General features: G+C 37.8%; 2 protein-coding genes across 9 annotated transcripts; one reads left to right on the top strand and one right to left on the bottom strand.

The window, feature by feature from the left end:
* The first annotated feature begins 2,247 nt into the window (after positions 1 to 2,247).
* LOC137725078 (uncharacterized) lies at positions 2,248 to 13,537 on the top strand. Of its 6 annotated transcripts, none has more exons than XM_088694993.1 (17): positions 2,248 to 2,459; positions 2,573 to 2,692; positions 3,045 to 5,046; positions 5,125 to 5,412; positions 5,665 to 6,132; positions 6,228 to 6,287; positions 6,736 to 7,743; positions 7,943 to 8,116; positions 8,568 to 9,458; positions 9,782 to 9,880; positions 10,128 to 10,439; positions 10,735 to 11,151; positions 11,269 to 11,427; positions 11,633 to 11,731; positions 12,008 to 12,316; positions 12,529 to 12,864; positions 12,979 to 13,537. In XM_088694993.1, exons 2-17 carry the CDS (start codon positions 2,579 to 2,581, stop codon positions 13,215 to 13,217), a joined length of 6,975 nt encoding a protein of 2,324 aa, XP_088551119.1. In that variant the 5' UTR covers positions 2,248 to 2,459; positions 2,573 to 2,578; the 3' UTR covers positions 13,218 to 13,537. The 6 variants fall into 6 exon arrangements, with proteins under 6 accessions (XP_088551119.1, XP_088551118.1, XP_068319783.2 ...); XM_088694992.1 differs by having other exon boundaries at positions 10,735 to 11,150; positions 11,259 to 11,427; positions 12,538 to 12,864; XM_068463682.2 differs by having other exon boundaries at positions 8,583 to 9,458.
* A 629-nt stretch (positions 13,538 to 14,166) lies between these two features.
* LOC137725596 (cellulose synthase A catalytic subunit 2 [UDP-forming]) lies at positions 14,167 to 21,077 on the bottom strand. Of its 3 annotated transcripts, none has more exons than XM_068464335.2 (15): positions 20,741 to 21,077; positions 20,279 to 20,549; positions 19,607 to 19,802; positions 19,281 to 19,516; positions 19,086 to 19,188; positions 18,806 to 18,989; positions 18,066 to 18,332; positions 17,600 to 17,945; positions 17,235 to 17,372; positions 17,001 to 17,126; positions 16,648 to 16,860; positions 16,260 to 16,527; positions 15,898 to 16,094; positions 15,446 to 15,796; positions 14,167 to 15,299 (listed from the first exon to the last, which is right to left on the bottom strand). In XM_068464335.2, the coding sequence occupies exons 2-15, from the start codon at positions 20,357 to 20,359 to the stop codon at positions 14,718 to 14,720; spliced, it is 3,288 nt and encodes a 1,095-aa protein (XP_068320436.1). In that variant the 5' UTR covers positions 20,360 to 20,549; positions 20,741 to 21,077; the 3' UTR covers positions 14,167 to 14,717. The 3 variants fall into 3 exon arrangements, with proteins under 3 accessions (XP_068320436.1, XP_068320437.1, XP_088551123.1); XM_068464336.2 differs by having other exon boundaries at positions 20,753 to 21,035; XM_088694997.1 differs by lacking the exon at positions 20,741 to 21,077 and having other exon boundaries at positions 20,279 to 20,714.
* Between the last annotated feature and the right edge of the window lie 129 nt (positions 21,078 to 21,206).

Raw genomic sequence — 21,206 nt, forward strand, 5'->3', positions numbered from 1 at the left:
TTTAAAAATAATTAAATATATTTTTAATAATTAAATATTAAAAAAATTTAAAAAAAATATTTTTATATAAAATTGTGGGATCCACCTCTACAAATCCTTCCCCACCTGTCCCCCCAACCTACCTCCACCACCCTCTCTCTCTCCTTTCTCTCTATCTCTCTCTTCTCTTTCCCTGCAACCTGCATCCCTAAAATCCCAAAACCTAGAAACCCTTCCCACCCGTCCCATCCCCCCTAACTTTCCTCCACCACCCACCCTCTTTGATGCCAAGGAGGCCAACGATGGCTTCACCCGTAGCTCCTCGAGCTGGTCCATGTTCATGTACAAAAAAAACCAGTTCATCTTCCCCACCCGAGCCCACTCCCAAATCAGACACACCCTTTCTCCCCAGCTGAGCGCACCCCCAAATCAGAGAAACTCCTCTCTCTCTCTCCCTCTAATCCTTAGCCCCAAATTAGAGACACTTCATCTCTCTCTCTAATCCCTGCACCATCTATATAGGAAGGGTGAGGTCGAAGTCAATCAGAGCCGCCCTCTCGAGATTTGGGAGGTTTGATGAGATTTTGGGTTTTGAGATTTGTAATGGGTTTTAGGATTTTGGGGATGCATGTTGCCCATAGAGAGAGAAGAGAGAGAGGTGAGTGAGAGAGAGAGAGAGAGAGAGAGAGAGAGGAGAGAGAGGGGGTGGGTGGTGGAGGAAGGTTGGGGGGGGGGGACGGATGGGAAGGGTTTTCGGTGGGGAGAAGGGGATCTGCGTTTTTGGGGAGGGGGACATGGGTTGATAGGTGTTTTATTGGTTTTTTGTTTTTTTTTTAATATTTAGTTAATATTTAATTAATTTTTTAAATATTGAATTATTATTTTTAAATAAGGATGTTTTGATATAGGTGCCTCAGTTTTGAATTTTCTAGATCAAATATCTATGTCTTTTAGTGATTTGATTAAACTTTTTTTTTTGTCATAATTTTGATGCTATATGCACATTAGACTGTAACACATTTCCTATAATCTAGCCTTTTGATTACACTCTCCTCCGTTAGAGATAACTGTAAAAAAAAAAAAAAAAAAAAAAAAAAAAGAGGTTAGATTCAAGTTATTTTCACAATAATTCTACAATTTAGCAATAATTATCTAAAATTTAAGATATTTTTTTTTCCAAAATAGTTTAAAATATTTTTAAATCCTCCAAAATCAAACGTACCGGATTAAGTTTTTCTTTTAGTACGATAAGAGAAAATAGGATTGAGAATAATATAAACGTACCAATACACAATGTGTACAAAATAAAAAGTACCAAAATAAAAATAATGTACCAATATTAATAATATGTATCAAATCAAACGTACCAAAATTGCAAATAAACGTATCAATTACTGATTTTTGTAAATTCAAACGTACACGCGGATAATATATACGTAATGTATTGTACCTAATAATAATTCGTCAACAACTATACTTAAAAAAAAAACAGCAAAAAAATTATAATTTCACAAAAGGAAATTGAAAAAATTACATGGATCTTTATGTCGATCACCAACTATTTGAAAAAGAAAAAACCATTTGGAAAAAGAAATAAGATTAAATGTTTGCATAACAAAAAAAAAAAAAAACAGTGATCGAAAAAACATATTTGGAAGAAGAGAAAATATAGTTTAATTGCTAATATCACCACTAAATAAGGAAAAGTGCATCAATGCAGATAAAATGATAAATTCAAAAATTATTGTAATTTAAAAAAATAAAGGTGACTATTGTTCAAAGCGTTTCAATCAAATTTTAAAAAGGCACAAATGTTTAATCTAAATGATATAGAAAAATTGTAGAGGATTCTAATTTTCTCTTTTAACTTTTAAATATATTATTAATTTTTTAATAGAAAGTGGGCCTCGAATCAAGCCACGTCAGCATTTAACTGAGAAATTCACGGCCAAGCTAACCGAAGGTATAACATTGGATCAAATTCTAAAGATAAGGTATGACATTGTCAATTTTAAAAAATGAGGTATGATAGTGTCATGAGTTATAATTAAGGTAGTTTATTGTCATTTTACCCTTTAAATTTCTTACCCAAACCCAGAATAAGCCAGAGTCATTTGAAACTCTTGTTCAAAGCATCCTATAGCCACATGACACCTGTAATATGCACTTATCAAAATTACGATCGTTTCCCTCTTCGTGTTGGAAAGCGGGAAACTCGTTCCATTTGAATTCAAAACAGCAGAAAAAGCAAAAACCGGAATTCAAACCGATTCCTTTTTATGTAATTCGGAAAATGAAAACGTCGAAATCCAAAAGGCGAATTCGATTTTCTCGACAACCAAAACACGCAGACACCTTTTAAATCCTCCGTCTTTGATTGATTGATTACATTTATCTCGCGCTTTCTTTCTTTCATTCTTTTCCTCCGAAACCTTCTGACTTTTCTGGGAGGCCAATTTCGCATTGGCGAAGAAGAATAGGTACCAGTAATTGTTCCTAATTGTTATTCCATATATTAATTTTCTGCTTTCTATGATGTGGGTTTCAATTTGTTTTTCCAATTTTGAATCCTGAATTTTGAATGCGTGATTAGAGAGAGATGGATTTCCATGCGATGAAGAGGAAGCAACTTCAATCACTTTGTAAACAGCACGGGATTCCTGCAAATTTGAAGAACACTGAAATGGCCAGTAGGCTCACTTTGCTTCTCAAGGTAATCCCGTCTTAAAGAGAAAAATTTCATCTTTATTATATCCATATTGTATGTTTTCATCTTTCTGATTATTTTCTTTAGTCTTGTTTTCTGTTCGGATGCCGAGAAAATTATTGAGAGGAAAATTCTGGGTTTCATGTTATATTTTCAAGAAGCGCTCAACTCAATTGGGGAAAATGCATGTGTGTGTATGGGGGTGGTTTATTGGGTTTGAAGTTATGAATATAATTTTTCAATTTGTTATTTGGAAGTGATTTCTCTCCTTTTTTAGGTACTTTATGATGTGGTTTTTTGTTTAATTCGGTAACATTTTTCGTTTTTCGATTTTTTGTTTGTTTGTTTGTATAAACAGGAAGATGAAGAACCCATTGAGCCGGTCTGTAAAGATATAGAAGAAAATGAAGGGGAAATTGATTCTGACCTTAGGGCAAAGAAGGTGAAGACAGTGACCTTCAGTCCAGAAAATGAAACCTTTTACTTCGTGGGTACGGATAAAGACTCGGATTCGGATTGCAATTACAATCCAAAGAAGAAACAGCCGCGAAAGAGGAAGACAATGTCTGTCAAGCAGGTGTCAGAGAAGAATAAGCATGTTGAGGCTTTCGAAGATTCTGAAGGACTTGAATTATCGGTTGATATAAATATTGTTGAAAAACGAGGTAGAGCTACAAGGTCCAGGGTGCAAAAATCGGTTGGAGGAGGTGCAGAAGCAGTTTTTTCACCTCTTCACAGAAAGAAGAAAGCAAAAACTGGGGTGGAGAAGGTTGATGTTTGTGATAAACCACCTCTGGAAGTTGAATTAAATGAAAGACTTGATGGTAATACAGAAAATGCAAATTTGAGTCGTGGGTTGATTCAAAAACAGTTGAGAGGCAGGGAGGTGGTGAGTGAAGATGGTGGAAATTTGAAGGCTTTGAGGAAGAGTCTAGCGCCAAAGGGTTCAAAGAAAACCAAGGAAAATGAAGGCAGTCATGGGGTTCTTTTACCAAGTGAGACTTCAGAAGACAGTGTTCCTGCAAGAAAAGGAAATGCGACAAAGGTCAAGGTTTCAAGTGTTTTGAATGAGGAACCGGTAAAAATTGATCTTGGTGGTAGGATCACACGCTCGCGGACTCAGGTGGAAGGGAAGAGTTCAGGAGTTGAAAGTAAAACAGATGGTCTCAAGGTTCAGGAAGTGGGTCAAGAAGTTCTTCAACTTGAAGAAACCTTTCAGGGCAAAAATCAAAAGTCACTGAGGCGGAAGTCTGCTGCACTTATGAAGAAGAGTGTGGACAGTGATAACAATGCTGGTGAATCTATTGGATCTTTTCAGAACATAAGGAGGTCAAAATGGAACTTAGCTAGGGATGGAGACTCTGTATGTGGGCAATTGACAGATACTAAATTTGTTGGTAGGAGAAAGACGCCTAAAATGGAGTTTGTGGGAAAATTGTCAGGCCAAGAAGAATGCAAAGTGGTTCCTCAACTTGAAGAACCATCAAAGGGCCCAAGTACGACATCGAGGCGGAGATTTTCTGTGGTCCAGAAGAGCAAGGAATTGGCAAAAGGTGATACCAGAAAACGGCCAAGGAATACAGTTTTGGAAAGAGCTTCCAAAGTTGAGCAAAGTGTAGAAACAATAGAAGAAGGTGTTGTTCTCCTACTCAATGGTCCTTTAAGGAGGTCCAGACGCAAGACTACATTGTTTCCCTCTGCTGATTCTGATGATAGGGAGCTGAGAAATCATGAAGGCGTTGGAACGGTGAAGCAATCAACAGAATTAGTTGCTGTAAAATATTCTAATTTTACTAAGCCTGTAAGGCGGTCCAGTAGGAATGCTAGTGAAAAGTTAATAACAGAAGACTTTGATGACAAGGGTGAAATTTCTGATGGATTTAAAAATGATGGGTTTGTGAAGAAAATTCAAGAGCCGACATTGGAAAACGGAAGTTCATATATTGTAAATGAATCAACCAAGAGGAGGGAATCGTATGCAAAGGGGCAGCCTTCCTGTTTTGAAGTGTCTTCTCTATATCCTGACAAGGATAAAGCGATGGAAATCTTAGCGCATATGAAGGAAAATCATCCCTCAGAATCTGCAAGATTTCAAGGTATATCTCAAGTCCAAATGGCACAGGATGTAGCAATTAATACAGTGGACAGTGTTATGGTGGATGATGTCATCAATGATAACACTGCTGCAGAGTATTTGGATGATCGTTCTTGTCTATCATTGAACAGAGGTGATACTGGTCATGATAACTTCGTTAAACGAAACCCAGTAGACTGTCCAGATAAGCCCAGCAATGCAGGGTCTTCCAAATTTACCTGTCTTGGTGATGGTCAATCACCTACATCTAAACCAGATTGTGAAGGTAAGGGTGTTAATGTTGTTTTTGTTGAATGGATGTTATAATTAATTTTGGTGCTTAATGAGTTCGTCTAATTTGTAGGTGAATGTTCCAAGCTGTTGGACTTGGAAACAGACAAGTCGTTGACTGTTGAGACGATAAACCAAAGAAATGATGGAGTGGATGAAAAACCCATAAGCAAATTTGAGTCATTCTCTAAAAGCTTTGAAGAAAATGAAAAACCTATAAGCGATGGGCAGCCAGTCTGTACGGATTCAGACGGCAATACTGCTGAAGCTAGTGCAGAGACAATTAGAGAATTATATCAGGGTGGAATTGTGACCAGTGATACTGCAGTAACTTTACCAGCAATTTTTTTAGTAAAGAAAGGTATTCCATGTTTCATTTTATAATGTCTTAATTCATTTTCATGCGTATGGGGATGCCTCTGTTGTTAACTGGTATTAATGAATCACACCATTTGAGCATAATTTCTCTATCACTTTTATGCTATTGGTAATAGAAGCATTATTTACTGGATTTATACTTGCTCCAAAAGTTGTACAGCACCAAAAGATTAAATAGTTTTCAGTTGTAGTTGGTTGTGATAACTAAACCCCTTTTATGCTGCGTTGTTTTCAGCTGGAAGTGTAGATGGGAATCAGTTTGAAGCTCAAGCTACTACTGTTGGAGAAAGCAAAATAAATTGTATTGGAAGGGTAGACTTTCCTAGTTATGCGACTGAACACCCTGATGAAGTAACTTCTTCCAAGCAGGTGAAGCTCCCATGTGCTCATGAGAGGGCTAATGCTTTTGTGCGGGAAGATAATGAATCTTTTAAAGCATTAGATTTTGGACAAATTGTTGTTGAAGAGTATGCTAGTGAGGGCATTGAAAGAAACTCCAAGTTGGATGATGGTGTACTTGACAAGACAGATTGTCAGGTTGCTGAGGATAAGCAGGAGGTCTTTGTTGAAAGCAATGAAAATGTTTTTGGAAACATTAAAGAGAAACATGGGCATGACCTCTTTGGTGGTGACAGAACCAGTCCAATCGCCTTAGAAGATAGTATTATGGATAAAGTTGGAAGCGATTCAAAAACTGAAGATAGTAAGGCCTTCAACAAACTCCCTTTGTTATACTTTTTCTTTGTGTCAAGGAATTTGTCTGTCATAATTTATGTACGTTTGTTTTCTTTGTTCCAGCTGCTGGTGAACTTGTTCAAAGCTTTTCTTCCTTCGAGCTCCCTCATGTAATGAGCAAGGGTCAGTACATGAATTTTTCTCCAATACATGATATAAATGTTCTTGACCTTAGACTTCCACAACTAAGGTTCAGTTAAATTTTCTCTGTGGCCTTGATTACCAACACTAGTGCTTTTACTTCTTTTTTTTCCCCTCTGTTTATGATCATATATAACAAATTCGTTAACTAAGTTGGAAACTCTATCTTTGACTTATTGGTTCATCCTTAGAACAGATAGAGGAGAAGGAGATGGACATTCTTTATCATTTCCTGTTAACTTTTATCTTTAGGGCATTATGGACAGTCATGTCAACTAAGTTGGAAACTCTATCTTTGATGTTATATATTGGTTAATTGTTAGAATGGACAGGCGAGACTGATATTCTTTCTCATTTCCTAAAAAATAGTGTCAATTTAGTGATAGTTATCGAAAAAGTTATGCGATACTAATGATTATTTAATCTGCAGTAGGGGATCAACTTCAAGATAAATTCAAATTACCAGTTGAAGGCATAAATCTACATGAAAGAGATGAGGCATTGGTGCATGGAGACCAAAATTTATCCTTTAATTTGGTTGGTGTTCTGGAAGAGCACACATTGCAAGCTCATATGAAAGTTTTTTCAAATCCTGAAAGTTCTATGGTTGCCATGATTGGCGAAACAGAGTCGGGGTCTATTTCTAGTTCTGACTTGGCAAAAATGCAAGATGTAAATGAGAATGAATTTGAAGTTCCTTCAAGTACAGCGGTGTCTGTAGACGGTGAAATTCTACAATCTGTTCTCCAACTGGATCAAGTGACTTGTGTTAATCCTGACATAAACAAGAAAGCTTCTGAAGTAAAGAAGAGACGTCCTTCTTTGGCTTCAGAAGACTCTATGTACACAAATGGCAATGCTAATAAGGATTCTAGTGGTGTCCTTGAGGAGCATGCAGTGGCAGCAAGTGTGAGAGGTTGTTCAAATCATGAAAGTTCTATGGATTCAAAGGTGGATGAGAGACAATCAGAGTCTATTTCTGATTTTGATCTGGCAAAAATGCAAGATGTGAATGACAACAAGTCTCAAGGTCCTTCAAAAAGGTTCTTGTCTGTAGACAGTGAAGTTCTACCAAAGGATGCTTCTTTGGAGATGAAGAGATGTACATCCTTTTATTCAAATGACTGTATCCACATGGATGACAATACCAATATGGATGGTAATGCTGGAATATTGGATAGTGCTGTAAATTCTAGAAGTACGAATTCAAAAACTGAGTCTAATTTAGATAATGTTGGTGATTGCTTGGTTGGAGGTGAACCGATTCATCAGAGTAGCTGGGGTCATGGCATTATTTTGAGTAATGACGTTGAAAGTGACAGAGTGCCACAAATCGAAGCTGGCTTGGCTGGAACCAATGAGATAGCTGATATTTACAGTATTAGAAAAGTCAAACTATCTGCCGATAACGATTGTGCCAAACCTCAAATGCGTTCAGGTGGGGCCATTGTCTCAGTGTTTATTGATTCTTCATCTTTTAGTAATTTTTTTCAAGTTTGATTTTAATGGACATGGTCTAGCACTTTGTACATAAATATGAAGTTAGGTGATAATATGACATGGCGATTTTGGTTGGGAACTGATAAAGATGAAAGTTTGTGTCTGTAATGCTTTTTGTTTATTCTTATCATTTGTAGGAAATGACAGTCTAGATGAGGGTACAACCTTTCAAGAAGACAATGGTGCGTTAGAGAGTAAAGCAGAGGCTGGTATAGTTGATAAAGCTTTCTTGGGTACCATGAATGGCACAAATGTGGATATAAATGCAACTTTCAGAGAAAATGCTGAAGGGCTACCTTATTTCCAGAAAGGTATTGTAAGACTTGCTAATTTGACACATATCATTATTGCGTAGTCAGAAGACTCAGAACCAGCATTTATCTGATTATAGCAGACTAATGTTCTACCTAACATGTTAACATTTTATGATGCCGAGTATGAGAAGTGATGAGCTTTAAAACCTGAATAAATTTTAGGAAATGCCTCTTCTTTATCCATTGTAATCAATTCCGAACATTTGTTACTCCGGTTTCTACCAGTTTCTTATTTAAATTGCCTTGATGTTGAAATAAACCTGAATATATTTTAGAAAATGCCTCTTCTTTATCCATTGTAACCAATTCCGAACATTTGTTATTCTGGTGTTTTACCAGTTTCTTATTTAAATTGCCTTGATGTTGAAATGTTAGAATGACACGCTGCTTGATGATATTAAATGAACTGGATATCATTTTAGCTTGATTTATAAGTATAAGCATGTAGATCTTGGATTTGCAGATAATAGGGCTTTAATGCATGCTGTTGAGTCTGAAATTTTCACTCACTGGGAGATGAATACAGTATTTGGGAATGCAGAACAAGATGAAGCTAAAAAACCGGATGAAAAGCAACTTGCTAATGCTCCACTCACAGAAGAGCTTATTTTGGAAGATAATGCAAGATGTAGTGAGCAAGATACTGCATCTGCTATTATCCAAGAGTATATTGATCGTGAGAAAGCTATGGATGAATATTTTGAGGTCAAGAGTTCTAATGATTCCACCCGTAAAGCAATATTCACTGAAGCTTCTAGGACTGGTGACTCTGTTTATGCTGGTTTAGATAAATGCAGAAATTCTGGAGTTGAAGAAGAGGGAGCTTGTGTAATGACCAGTGGTTCAGCAGGTTCCAATATGGCGTTTACCGAACGGGTGGTGGAGTTTTATAAGAATGTCCCTGCTTTGAGTGTTTGCATTGATGTTGCAAATGGGAGATCAAATGAGGTTTCAGAAACTCCATTGCAATTAGATGAATTCAATTTTGGAAGTGTTGGAGAGCTGGATAAACGTGCTTCTGTTGCTTCAGGTGACTCCATATCCACAGATGACAAAACTGCAGAAAGAATAGCAAATGTCGGGAAGATGGAGGTTAAATCTAGCTCCAAGGAGTGTCCTTTCAGGACTGACAATAGTGAAGTTGATGATACTGATTTCTTGTATGGCCATAGAAATGGTGAAGTTCATTCAAATGAAGTTAAAGAAGTAATTGGTATTCAGAATGTTGATGATGCTACTAAGTTAGTAGAACTTAGGTCGGATGGTGGCAATTTATCAGAAGAAAGAAACTCATTAGATGTCAATTCATTTTCTGTCAGCATGGATCATTTTGGGCCAGGTAAGTGTACTTTGTGAACACACCATGTTTCACTGCCCTATGAGTGGTCTTTGCTTTGTGCTTCTGACATTCGTTTGAACCTTATCTACTGATGAGTTATCATCTAACGAACACTTTCTATGACAATAGTGGTTTTGAATTATGTACATTTAAATTATTTCTTGTAGCTATTCTACTCCTCTTGTCATTGTTTAGAGTGTATTGCAGTCAATCATCTATTCGTATTTGTATTTTCTTTATCTTTTTCTGTACTGATAATGCAAACATTTCAATATCTAAACCACATGATGCTTAATGAGAGAAAAATATTTTACTGTCCACAGACAATGGTCCTGAAAGGAGGGATCTGCCTATGCAAGGTGAAAATTTTGGAATGGAAGAAAGAGTCTCAGTTGATTCTCCCGTTACTGCTTCTAGTCATGGTCAGTCCTTATTTGCACAAGAGTGAATAAGCGGCTGCGAGTTAATAGTTGTTTTCGTTTCTCAAGAATTGTATTTTATTATTCTTATATTCATTTCCTAAGCCAGGTAGCATAGAGTTGGGGGTTGTGGGGGTGGGAAGTGTGGTGAAGGTGGTGCCTAAGTTTGTATCCAAGGAGTTCATCTATATATGTTCTGGTTATTAAAAAGTTTCATTTCTAATTGTTTTTGTAATTTTGGGTTGAACAGAAAATACAGACTTGGAGTTAAATGTTGGCTCGCCTATGTTCACCAATCTTGAGATCAAAGAGATTTTCCGCGATGATAAAATAGATGGCACCGTGAAATCAGAGTCAGAAATGCCAAATGTCAATTCAATGATTGAAGATGGTAGTGATGTGAAGAAAAGGAAAGAAAGTGATTTTGGTACTGCACAAGTTGTTGCAGGTCAACATGATAATCCTAAGCTTATATTTGAGGAAATTGAGGAGCTAAAGCCATCTCAAAAAAAGGATACTCAGTGCCATGCCGGTTCTCCTATTAGCGATTTTTCAAGTTGTGGTAAGTGTTAAGTTTTAAACTTCACTAGAATATTTTTAATTAATTACGATTCCAAGAGTCTAAGCTAATACAATTTTAATGAAGAGCCCAACATTTGGAAGTCTATAGTCTGGGAAGTTACATTTATTGCACGTGAACTTATATTTCCAGTTAATCTTTTTAGCTAAGCCTGGTTGTAAAATTGAAAGGAGGATCTGTTGCAATAATTATTTTTCTGTATTTCGGTTATATAGGGCTTTGGTGTTAAAAGTTGAATCTGTTGGACTGACCAATTTTGAGATGAAAATATTGTTAGGAGATGGCACAAGAGATGAATTTCAGGACCTCAATGCAGTGCTTATAAAAGACAATAAAGGTACTGAGGATGTGAAGGAAGAAGAAGAAAAAGTTCTGGAAATTCCTCTGGTGTTTGTGGAGCAACGTGACAATCTTGATCAAACAATGGGAGAGGAAGTTCCAAAATCCACATACACTTCTGTTTCAGATGAGAACGCCTGTGTAAAAGAAATACCAAATGAGAAAGATGATGAGACCGGTAATATTGAATACTCTAGTGTCCACAGAAGTACAGGCAAAATGTCAACTGATTTGAAGATGACTGGCATCAATTCTTGTCCTTTTGATGTGCCTGCACCAAGAAGTGATCTAAACCCTGATGTTGAAGGTACTGTGGATCAAGAACCCACATATGCAAGTTCAGCTTTGAGAGAAGGTAAACATGTTTTGCTATTTATTTTCATTTTGTTGGCACTAATTAAGCATTTATTCACTTCATCAAATTGCATAGCAATCCTTTCTGATACAGATTCACATTCTTCTGCTGCTTCAGGTGATTCCATATCTGCGGATGACAAAACCGCAGAAAGAATAGAAAACTTCAGGAAGATGGATTCAGAATCAAGTTCCAACGTTATCCATTTTGATTCTCAGGAGCAACTAAATTTTGATGCTCTTCCATTAGCTATTTCAGAAAATTTTGATGCTTCAGGTGACCTTACTTTCTCAATGCACAACATTTCACTGACCTGTGTCTTTGCATTCTGCATCTTCTTTTGAATTATGTACAATGTATTGCTACTTGTAGCTATACGATACCTCTTATCATTTTGTAGAGTGTATAACGGTTTATTATCTCTAACTGATTTTCTGCACTCTTTTATGTTTATTGACAGATTTTCTTTGCCCCTTTACAGGAAATGATCCCGAAAGGAGGAATTTGCCTATGCAAGGTGACAAATTTGGAATTGCAGAAAGAGTCTCTGCTGATTCTCCAGCTATTGCTTCTAGTCATGGTTAGTGCTCATTGCATAAGGGTGAATAAGTTACTGCAAATTAATTGTCGTTTTCAATTTCTATTACCTTTTATCGTTATATTTTTATTATCACTTTTTATGCCTGGTGGCAAATGATGGGGTGGGGAGTGGGGTGCAAACAATGCGTTGGTTAGAATCCAAGTATTATCTGTATTTCTTTGGGTTGGTTTCTTTTAAAACAATTAATCTTCATTCAGCTGAAATCGTTAAAACATTTCATTCTCTAATGGTTTGTTTATATTTGATGTTAATCAGAAAATGAAGCCTCGAAGTTGAGGGTTGCCGTGCATTTATTCACCAGTTTTGAGATGGAGTTTTTCCGAGATGACAACATAGATATCATTTTGAAATCAGATCCAGAGATGTTAAATGTCAATTCAATGATTGAAGATAACAAGGATGTAAAGAAAGGGAAAGAAAGTGATGTTGGTACTGTACCAGTTGCTGCAGGTCAACATGGTGATCCTGTGCGTAATTTAGAGGAAGTGAAGGAGCTAAGGTCCGCCCAGAAAATGGATGGTAATTGCCATGCCGATTCTCCTATTACCGATTTTTCAAGCTGTGGTAAGTGTTAGTTTTAAACTTCATTATTAATGTTAACTACGATCCCAAGACTTTAGGATATTAGATATAATCGTATAAGACAACTATCCTTTACTTCAATAGCCGGAATTCGTTGTTAATTGGAAGTCTATAGATTGGAAAGCTACAGTTACTGGATGTGAGCATAGATTTCGAGTAATCTATTGAAACAATTATTTTTACTGTATTTTCAGTTGTACTAGGGTTTATTGATGCCAATGAAGCTGGTGAGGACGTGAAAGAAAAAATAGAAAATGTTCCGGAAACTGCAGGAGTTTCTGCAGAGCAACATGGAGATGGTAGGGAAAGAATGGCAGAGGAAGTTCGGGAATCCACTCTTTCTCCTATGTCAGATGAGGACACCTTTGTAGGTGGACTAAAGGAGGAAGGTGATGAGACCGGTGATATTGATGCTAAGATGAGCGGCATCAGTTCTGGTCCTTTTGATATCCCTGCAGCAAGTGATCCGAACGCTGATGTTGATACTGTGGATCAATGCCTCGCATCTCCACATTTTGTTTTGAAACAAGGTAAGCGTATTTTTCATCATTTCTCATCGTCCTTACCCTCTATGCGTTTATTCGAACTCTAATTTACATGGAAAAGAAAGCTAATTGTTCAAGCTCCATGCTCGTGTTTCTCAGATAAGTCGGAATCACCTAGGAAAGAATGTTGGAAGCAAGATATGAACAAAAGTAAAATTGTTTCTTGTGCCGCAAGGTTGGAAAAGAAAGAGAGTTTGATCCCTAGTACTCCCAAGAGTGTGGTGAATACTTTGTATATGAAGGAAAATTTCAGAAGCACAAAGGTTGATCGATTTACCAAGTCGGCAGCGGAAACTCTGAAACCTCGGAGGGCATTGGAGGATCTCGGACAGAAGTAGGCCTGCTAGATGTCTTGCTTTGTTTCTTCAGGTGAAGGCTGAAGCATACCTCATGCAGATAGATATTCATCAGTCTTTTGGTAGTCTACAATATTTTGTGTGAAGGAACATGTTGATGGAACACCTATTTGGTACGGTCTTGTAATGGATTGTTATGATCGAACTTTAAAAGATGATCGGAACGATTGGATCCCAAGGTTTCCAATTTCCATTCCAAAATTTTAGATTAGATTGGTTTGGGTCGAATCGTAGTTTCTAAATTTGGAATCGAAGTAATTTCGGAATTTTTATAACACAATCTTTCATATGTTTTACAAAAAGTTTCATATATGCATTTATTCTTATTAGAGAATGAGTACATGAATAAAATGCAAAAGTTAATTACAAACTACATAATATTAATAAATAATTATAATAAAAATGGGATATATTTTTCAGTAGAATGAAATTCAAACTTTCTGAAAAAATTCAGACCAGAAATTCGAATTTTTTCAGAATTGTTAAATACATTCCAATTTTAATAAAATGCAAAGCTAACAATACACATGAATAATATAAAAAAGTTAATTTCAAATTACATAATTCTAATAAATAAATATAATAAAAATGGGGATTTTTTTTTTTGGTGGAATAAAATTGAAACTTGTAGGAAAAATTCAGATAAAAAATTCGAGAATTTTCAGAATCGTTAAATGCATTCCAATTTCAACCTAAATTATTAGGAATAACTTAGATTGAAACAACGCTGGTAGCGGCAGCAACGGTAGTGACAGTGATATGACTTGATGGTAATGGTGTTGGCGGTCGTACTCAAGAAAGATGTGAGTTTGCGCATTCCGCCACATTACCATACCATTACACAAGCTTGACGTGCAAATTCAGAATCATTCATGAAGAATCAAAGATTGAATTGAAGCACAAGTGAAACCTAGGAGGATCCAACAGATAGTAGGACATGAAATCAAACATTTATTGAGAGTTTGAGTTGTTCTAAACAAGCACACATACAAGAAGAATTGCCTTGTCTGGCAAAAGCATTCTGGAGATCTCAAAAAAATACATACGACCTGCGATAGCAGCAGCTATTCTCAATAATTACTGCACAAGACGACGACGACGACGACGTTTTAAAATATGAAACCCCTTATTCGGAAAGTTAATATAAATTTATGAAACCAATACTAAATCCCTTTATCTTCTCATTGGATTACAGACAGACCTCAAATACAATCCCCCTTCCAAAATCCATGTATCAAAGAATTAATGAACACTTTGCAAAACAAATTCATGTGTCAGATCCAGTCCCTTTGTATCTACACGCCACCAACCGGCCACGATTTGCTCTAACCGCGAAGATTTATCCTTCACGAATACAAACTGTTTGAAACAACTTTACCTTCCTTCGGTCGCGCACTTGGAACTTGGATCCTTTTTTTGTTTTCTGTCCAAACAGCTTTTCTACAGAACTCACTGTCTAAGCCTTCTTCTCTATAGCGTATCTCAGTTACAATCCAGCCCGCAAACTTCTAGTACAATGCCACCTTTATTCACAAATGGATTGATTCGCACCCACAGCAGGGAGAATATGGATGCCAGAAGAATTGACCACACCACAATGATGGTCGGAAGCCTCTCTTGTCTTCCCACCAAACCTTTTAGGAAGGGGTAGAGATGGACGATGACCCAAATGGCAAAGAACAGCCTACCAAAGAGAGGACCCCATGTTTCGTAACCATTGTTGATGGCATCTGAAATTCCAACTACGACTCCAATTATGTTTATGATCAATAAGGTCATGGGCGGGATCAAAAGTGACGTCCACTTGAAGAGGTATAGGTCGGAAAACTCTCCATCATCTGCTGCTTTTGATGTGACAGTGAAGTTTGTGTTCACACCACCCAAAACCTTGAGCAGACCCTGGATGAGTGCGAAGAAGTGTGATGACGCACCTCCAATCACCCAGAACTGTTCATTCCTCCACCAGTCGTGGATGCCAACATGTCCCCACTGCATCTCAAGTATGCTCGTTGCAGCAATGGACAAAAAGAGAGCCATAAAAAGGATGCTGGCATAGTTGCTAATCTGTTAATCAGTGAAAGCCAATATCAGCTGAAAGCATTGCAACAGAAATCCAGCAAGCACAGTAATTCAGGTTTGGCCTTTTGAAAAATATGTTCCTGAAATTTAAAGGTTTTGTTACATATGTATATATGTGAAGGGAAAATTACCTCAGGGACAATAAATTTCCCAGTAAGGAGACAGACAGCCGGCAAGGAACAGTAGGCAAGCAAGGGGATGGATGTCAAAGGATAAACAACCGAGTTTATATAAGAAAAGCGCTCCAACCATTTCAAGCCACACCCATATCCATACCAAATAGGGCAATGCCTGCTCAACAAAATTTCAACAGATCCCAAAGCCCACCGAAGCACCTGGTGAAGCCGATCTGACAAGTTAATAGGAGCAGAACCCTTGAATGCAGGCCTCTTGGGCATGCAATACACGGATCGCCAACCATGACAATGCATCTTGAATCCTGTTAGTATATCCTCTGTAACAGAGCCATAGATCCAACCAACCTGGAGCGTAATTAAGATTTAGAAAACAGAAAAATGCCATACATCGAATTTTAATCACCCAAGTCATTCACTAGTCAAATTTCATAAACAGTTCCGCATACCTCTTTCCCCCATTCCGATTTATCTTCGTAGCCACAACTAATGACGTGGATGGCTTCTTTCAAGAGTGATGCAGAACTTGTTCCCTTTGGAACTCCACCATCTTCCATAAGTGTCGAAGCAATGAAAACCGGCGACTGTCCAAACTTTTTCTCAAATTTTATTTGGGGAATCAGGGATGCCTTTTCATTATCTATTCCTGCAAAAGGTTTCAGTAGCAAAGTAAATGTCTGAGTTTAAGACAACCAACAGCATACAAAAATCAAAGTAGTAATCTACATTCACAAGTATATTGAGCAAATGAAATTCAAGATTAGTCTGTAACAAGATAAAAACTACGGTAGCCATGGAAACAACTCCTTACCTTCAATCCCCTCCTGAATATTTTCTAGTGCGTGTATCTGCTTTGAGGTATCCTTGGTCTTCTTCTTTTTATCGTTTGACTTGGATTTCTTGTTTTTCTTTCTAGATCCACAACACATGCAGCACCATTTTGGCCAACAATTACAGGTCTTCCCTGGTGGTTTTTTCTTGGTAGGAGCATCAAATCCATAGAGTGCCTGCCTTCGGAAGACACACCCAGTTCCGACGTAAATGGGCCCTTGGATCCCATCTAAACCTTTCATATTGATCTGCATTCAAATTATGAAATAGATTTAGCTTCTGTTACAAAAAAATCATGTTTTTGAAACTGCTGGCACACCTACTTTTAGATTATAATAAACAAACAAACAAACAAACAACGTCCTTACATCAAAGAATACAACGTTGCGATTTGAGTATCTATCGTGAAGATCAATCCCATCAAATCTTTGAGGAAACTGCACGTAACAGATCTTCTTTCCTGACTGGGGGTCCATCATGAAGCACATTGCTTCACGAAGAGCTTTGCTGTTGTTTATGTAGTGATCACAGTCAACATTCAGTATGTAAGGAGCATTTGAGATGATTGCTGATACCCGCACCTTGATATAGTCAACACGTCAATAACAATTTGACAAATAAAAAAATAAGAGTTCTTAACTTATATAGGAGGTGTATGTATAAATATATATATATAGAGAGAGAGAGAGAGAGAGAGAGAGAGAGAGAGAGAAAGAACTACCAGAGAATTCATAGCTCCAGCTTTCTTGTGATGGTCAAAACCCGGTCTCTTTTCACGAGACACATAAACCAGACGTGGTAATTCATTTCCTTCTACATCACGAACCCCATTTTGACCAAGGAAAACCTGAAAAAAATGATAAATCTTAGAAATACTAAATAACGTATAATGTGTATAAGGAAAAACACTTGGATTTGCTCTTCAACATGAATGTATTAATGAACTGCCCCTCACCTGAATCATCCCAGGATGATCCCTGACATTATTTCCAGGCCATGGAGTCCCGTCCTGCATTGTCCAACCCTCCTCAGGGACTTTCTGCGCTGTTGCGACCAACAAATTTATCCGAACCTTAAACTCTTCATACTCCCTCTGTACCAAAAAAATGACACCACCAGATCAGAAACGTCATCATCCAGCACCAAGCAAAAGTCCCTCTATAATTTAGGCAAGGAAATATTATGAAAAATATTTTTGTTTGGGTATGAAAGCTTAGAAAAAATGGTTGTCTTTTGTATCAACAGTCAGTGACACCTATCCTGATTCATTTTGGATTACTTATCAAAGAATGATACAAATACATGAAGAAGGCTGTTAACCTTAATGGCTCGACGTTCCCTAACAAATGTCGGATCAACTTTGTCTCTCAGATAGTCAACTTTTTGAACAAAATACCACTCTGGGGCACGGGGTTCAATGCTGTACTTCTTGCAGAATGGAACCCACTTTCGTGCAAACTCAGATGTCTCTGAGAGGGCTTCAAACGTAAGCATTGCAGCACCATCATCTGATACGTAACATGCAACTTTGTCAACCGGATAATCTACGGCAAGGATGGACAGAACCGTGTTTGCTGTGATAAGTGGAGGTTCCTTCATAGGATCAACAGTACTAACAAACACATCTAGATCAGCCAACTCAGATGGCTTCCCTTCTTTCTCATACCTAAACAAAAAATTTCACAGTATTAGAACAGATATTTCAAAAAGCTGCATACAATGAGAAACGAGAGAGAGAGAGAGAGAGAGAGAGAGAGAGAGAGAGAGAGGAGAGAGAGGTGGCTACCTCAGTGATAATCGATCAAGGTATGTTTCTCTCTCAATTGGATACCACTTAGGAAACTGATCCAATATCCATGACATGGCAAACCAAATCTCACATATTATAGAAGTTAACCAGAGTCCATAGGCATTGTTGACCGGGTGGAGAATTCTATAGTGAAAAAAGAGGCCAAGAACTGTAAGACGGAGTAAGATTACCATCCTATAAGGATTTATCTTGCTCGAAGAAATAGGCAACTTCCTCGAAAGCGGCTGCCTGCCTTCATCCATCCTGTAAAAACAGATAGTAAAATCATCAGCCTTCTTTGGTTCAAACATAATTATAACACTTAGTAATGACGGAGCTTAAGTTTTAACCTTATGCCAACAAGGACAGTAATATTGCACCACTTGGATTCTCCACTAACATGCATGACAGTAAGTCGTTTTCGTCGAAAACTTATTTCCAATACCTACTAATGATTAACCAATTATATTATAAACCCTCCGTTTTGATTCATATCAAGTAACAACATACTCTTCCCTCCCCAATTGATTTAAACAGGATAAATACAAAAATAGTAAACTAATAAAACACATAACCAATCTCTAACACCTAAATAATACAATTTCACACAATAAGATCCAAATCATAATAACAAATCAAAACTGAATCTAATTCATATAATCATTTCACATTTAACTTTATGAATAAAATAACAGGATAGTCACAGGAATATCAACGTATTCTAAATGAACACCTACTTTGGTAAATCAGGATCATCCGGCTCTCCATTATTATCTCCACCATTATTTCCTCCTTGGTGCTTCACCACCTGAAGTTTTTCATTTTGCTTCTTCTTCCAGTCCTCCATTCTCTCCTTCCATGCAACAGTTCCATAACCATACACAGCTAAGTCTTTCTTAGGATCCATGGGCCTCGGTGGAACTGCATCATCAAGGCCACAATCACTCGATCACACTCTAAGAACGATTAAAGCATATTCAACTGCCACAAAAATTGTTGCGAATTTAATGAACTTACAGGACATAGAGGGATCAGAAGATGGCATTGGATGAACTCGTTTTCCGCGACTCATAAATGGAGGAACAATAAGAGCATGCTTATCAGAGGCAATTCCAACATCCTTCACCAAACAAAAAAAATTCAACTTGCCAAACACGGATCAATTAGTGCAATTGCTGACAAAGAGAACATGAGGCAGTTAAACCAATTCACCTCTTGGCCATAGGTCAGCAAAGGGATCTCGGAAGCAACAGAGGCAGAGTCGAACTCTGCAGGTGTGCTAATCCCTGAACCATTGATGTGGGAACCCCGTCCAATGTTAAGGCGAGCAGCCAGCACTGCCTCAGCAATGCTGTGAGGATCTCTCCTCTCATTGCTTGCAATATCAAACTCATTCTCCAAATCATCAATGTCATCCTCTTCTTCGTCGCCTTCAACTCTTGGACTCCCTATCAAAAAGATGCATCTTCAGCATTCCTTTTTCGAGAATCAACGTGAATGCTCGGAATTAATATTGCGGAAAAAGGGGAAAGACTCACCTTTGATGCGCTTGTATCGGGTTTTGCATTGTGGGCAAGCTTGATTGCCCTCGCGTCTTTCGTACTCATAGCAAGATCTACAAACGGGGAATGCACATTCATTGCAAGCAACAAATGGCTCCCCATCCACTGTAATCTCAATCTCATCTCCACAGATCTGGCAAATCTGCCCACTGAGTTCTTTAACAGATGTTACCTGCAATTCGTAAAGTTCCAAAACGTTACCAATCTCTGTCAGATCAGGAAGATTAAAACAATAAACAAAACAACAAAAACCAAGAGGGCAAGAAATCCTAAAACCCCAACTGGTAGCTGATTTGCTACAAAATTAACTGTTTCAGAAACAAAATTGCAGGCTTTATAGAATGGAGACCCCTTAAATCCATATATACTGAAAGACCCTCAACCAATTAATGTAATTGCGGCTTGTAAATCTCAGATGAAAGGGTAATTTTGCTTCAAATAACTATCAAGAGGTAGAAAATAACAGAAACCCAGTAGAATTTCAGGATCTAACAAATGTAGGGAGAGAGGGAGAGGGATAGAGGATGAGCAAAAGGGCATCTGCAAAATGTAGAAGTGTACAGATTTGGAAGGCTGTTAACATTTTGCAGTAGCAGAAATTGAGAGGTTGAGTGGGGAGGGGAGAGAGAGAGAGAGAAAAGGACTTACTCTTGAAACCTCATCAGCATTGATGAGAACAAACTCATTCCTATTGTGAGAACCTGCAATAAGCCTTCCTTTGGTATCCATAGCTGATAGCCCTTACTCACACTACACAATCTGAGAGCCTTCAATCTCTCTCCAAATAGATAAGAGAGAGAAAGAGAGGAGAGAGAGACAGACCCACTTCAGAGGACCATTTCCTCTGCCTTTCTTCTTCTTCCTCTCTCCCTATGTGTGTTGCTTAATTTGGTCTTCTCTCTCCCTTCTCAGGCACCCACTACAAGAAACAAAACCCCCACATTACACAATGAATAAAAAACACGGCTTTACAGACAGAGTAGAGAGAGAAAATAGAATGAGTGATTATAAAAAAGGATGAGAAATTAAATAAATTAAAAAAATATTAAAAAAAAGGGTTTTGTTTGTGAGCAATGAATGATTCTTTTCTTGAGAGAGAGAGAAATGTACAGAGAGAGAGACCGAGTCGTCTAAGAAATTGGCTGTCTTGAAAAGAAAACTCGGTGGCTTTCGATCTGTGACACGGTTTGCTTCCAAATTATAGAGAGGAGAGATTAAAAAGAAAACTTTTTTCACTTCTAGAGAGAGAAAGAGAGAGAGAGGAGAGGGAGAATCTGAAAGTGGGGGAGTTGAAATTCAACACCAAAACACAGAAGGGACGAGATAGGGACCGAAACGAGAGGAGGGGTAGAGAGAGATGAGAGATCAGGTTCTTCAGTACATTGATGAATATATAACTGGATATACTCACTCTTAATTAATTAACCCAAATAAATAAATAAAAATTGGGATTTTGGGTGGGCCCAGGATTTGATTATGGAGACCAAGGCAGCAGTGGTGGTGGTGGGGCGGAGGGGGTGCCCCACCGGAGTGTCGGTGGCGGAGCAGGGAGGAGGGTGGGGGAAGGGGTAGTTAT

This window comes from Pyrus communis, chromosome 5, assembly GCF_041283825.1.
Source record: "Pyrus communis isolate YQ-2024b chromosome 5, ASM4128382v1, whole genome shotgun sequence".
Classification (NCBI taxonomy): domain Eukaryota; kingdom Viridiplantae; phylum Streptophyta; class Magnoliopsida; order Rosales; family Rosaceae; genus Pyrus; species Pyrus communis.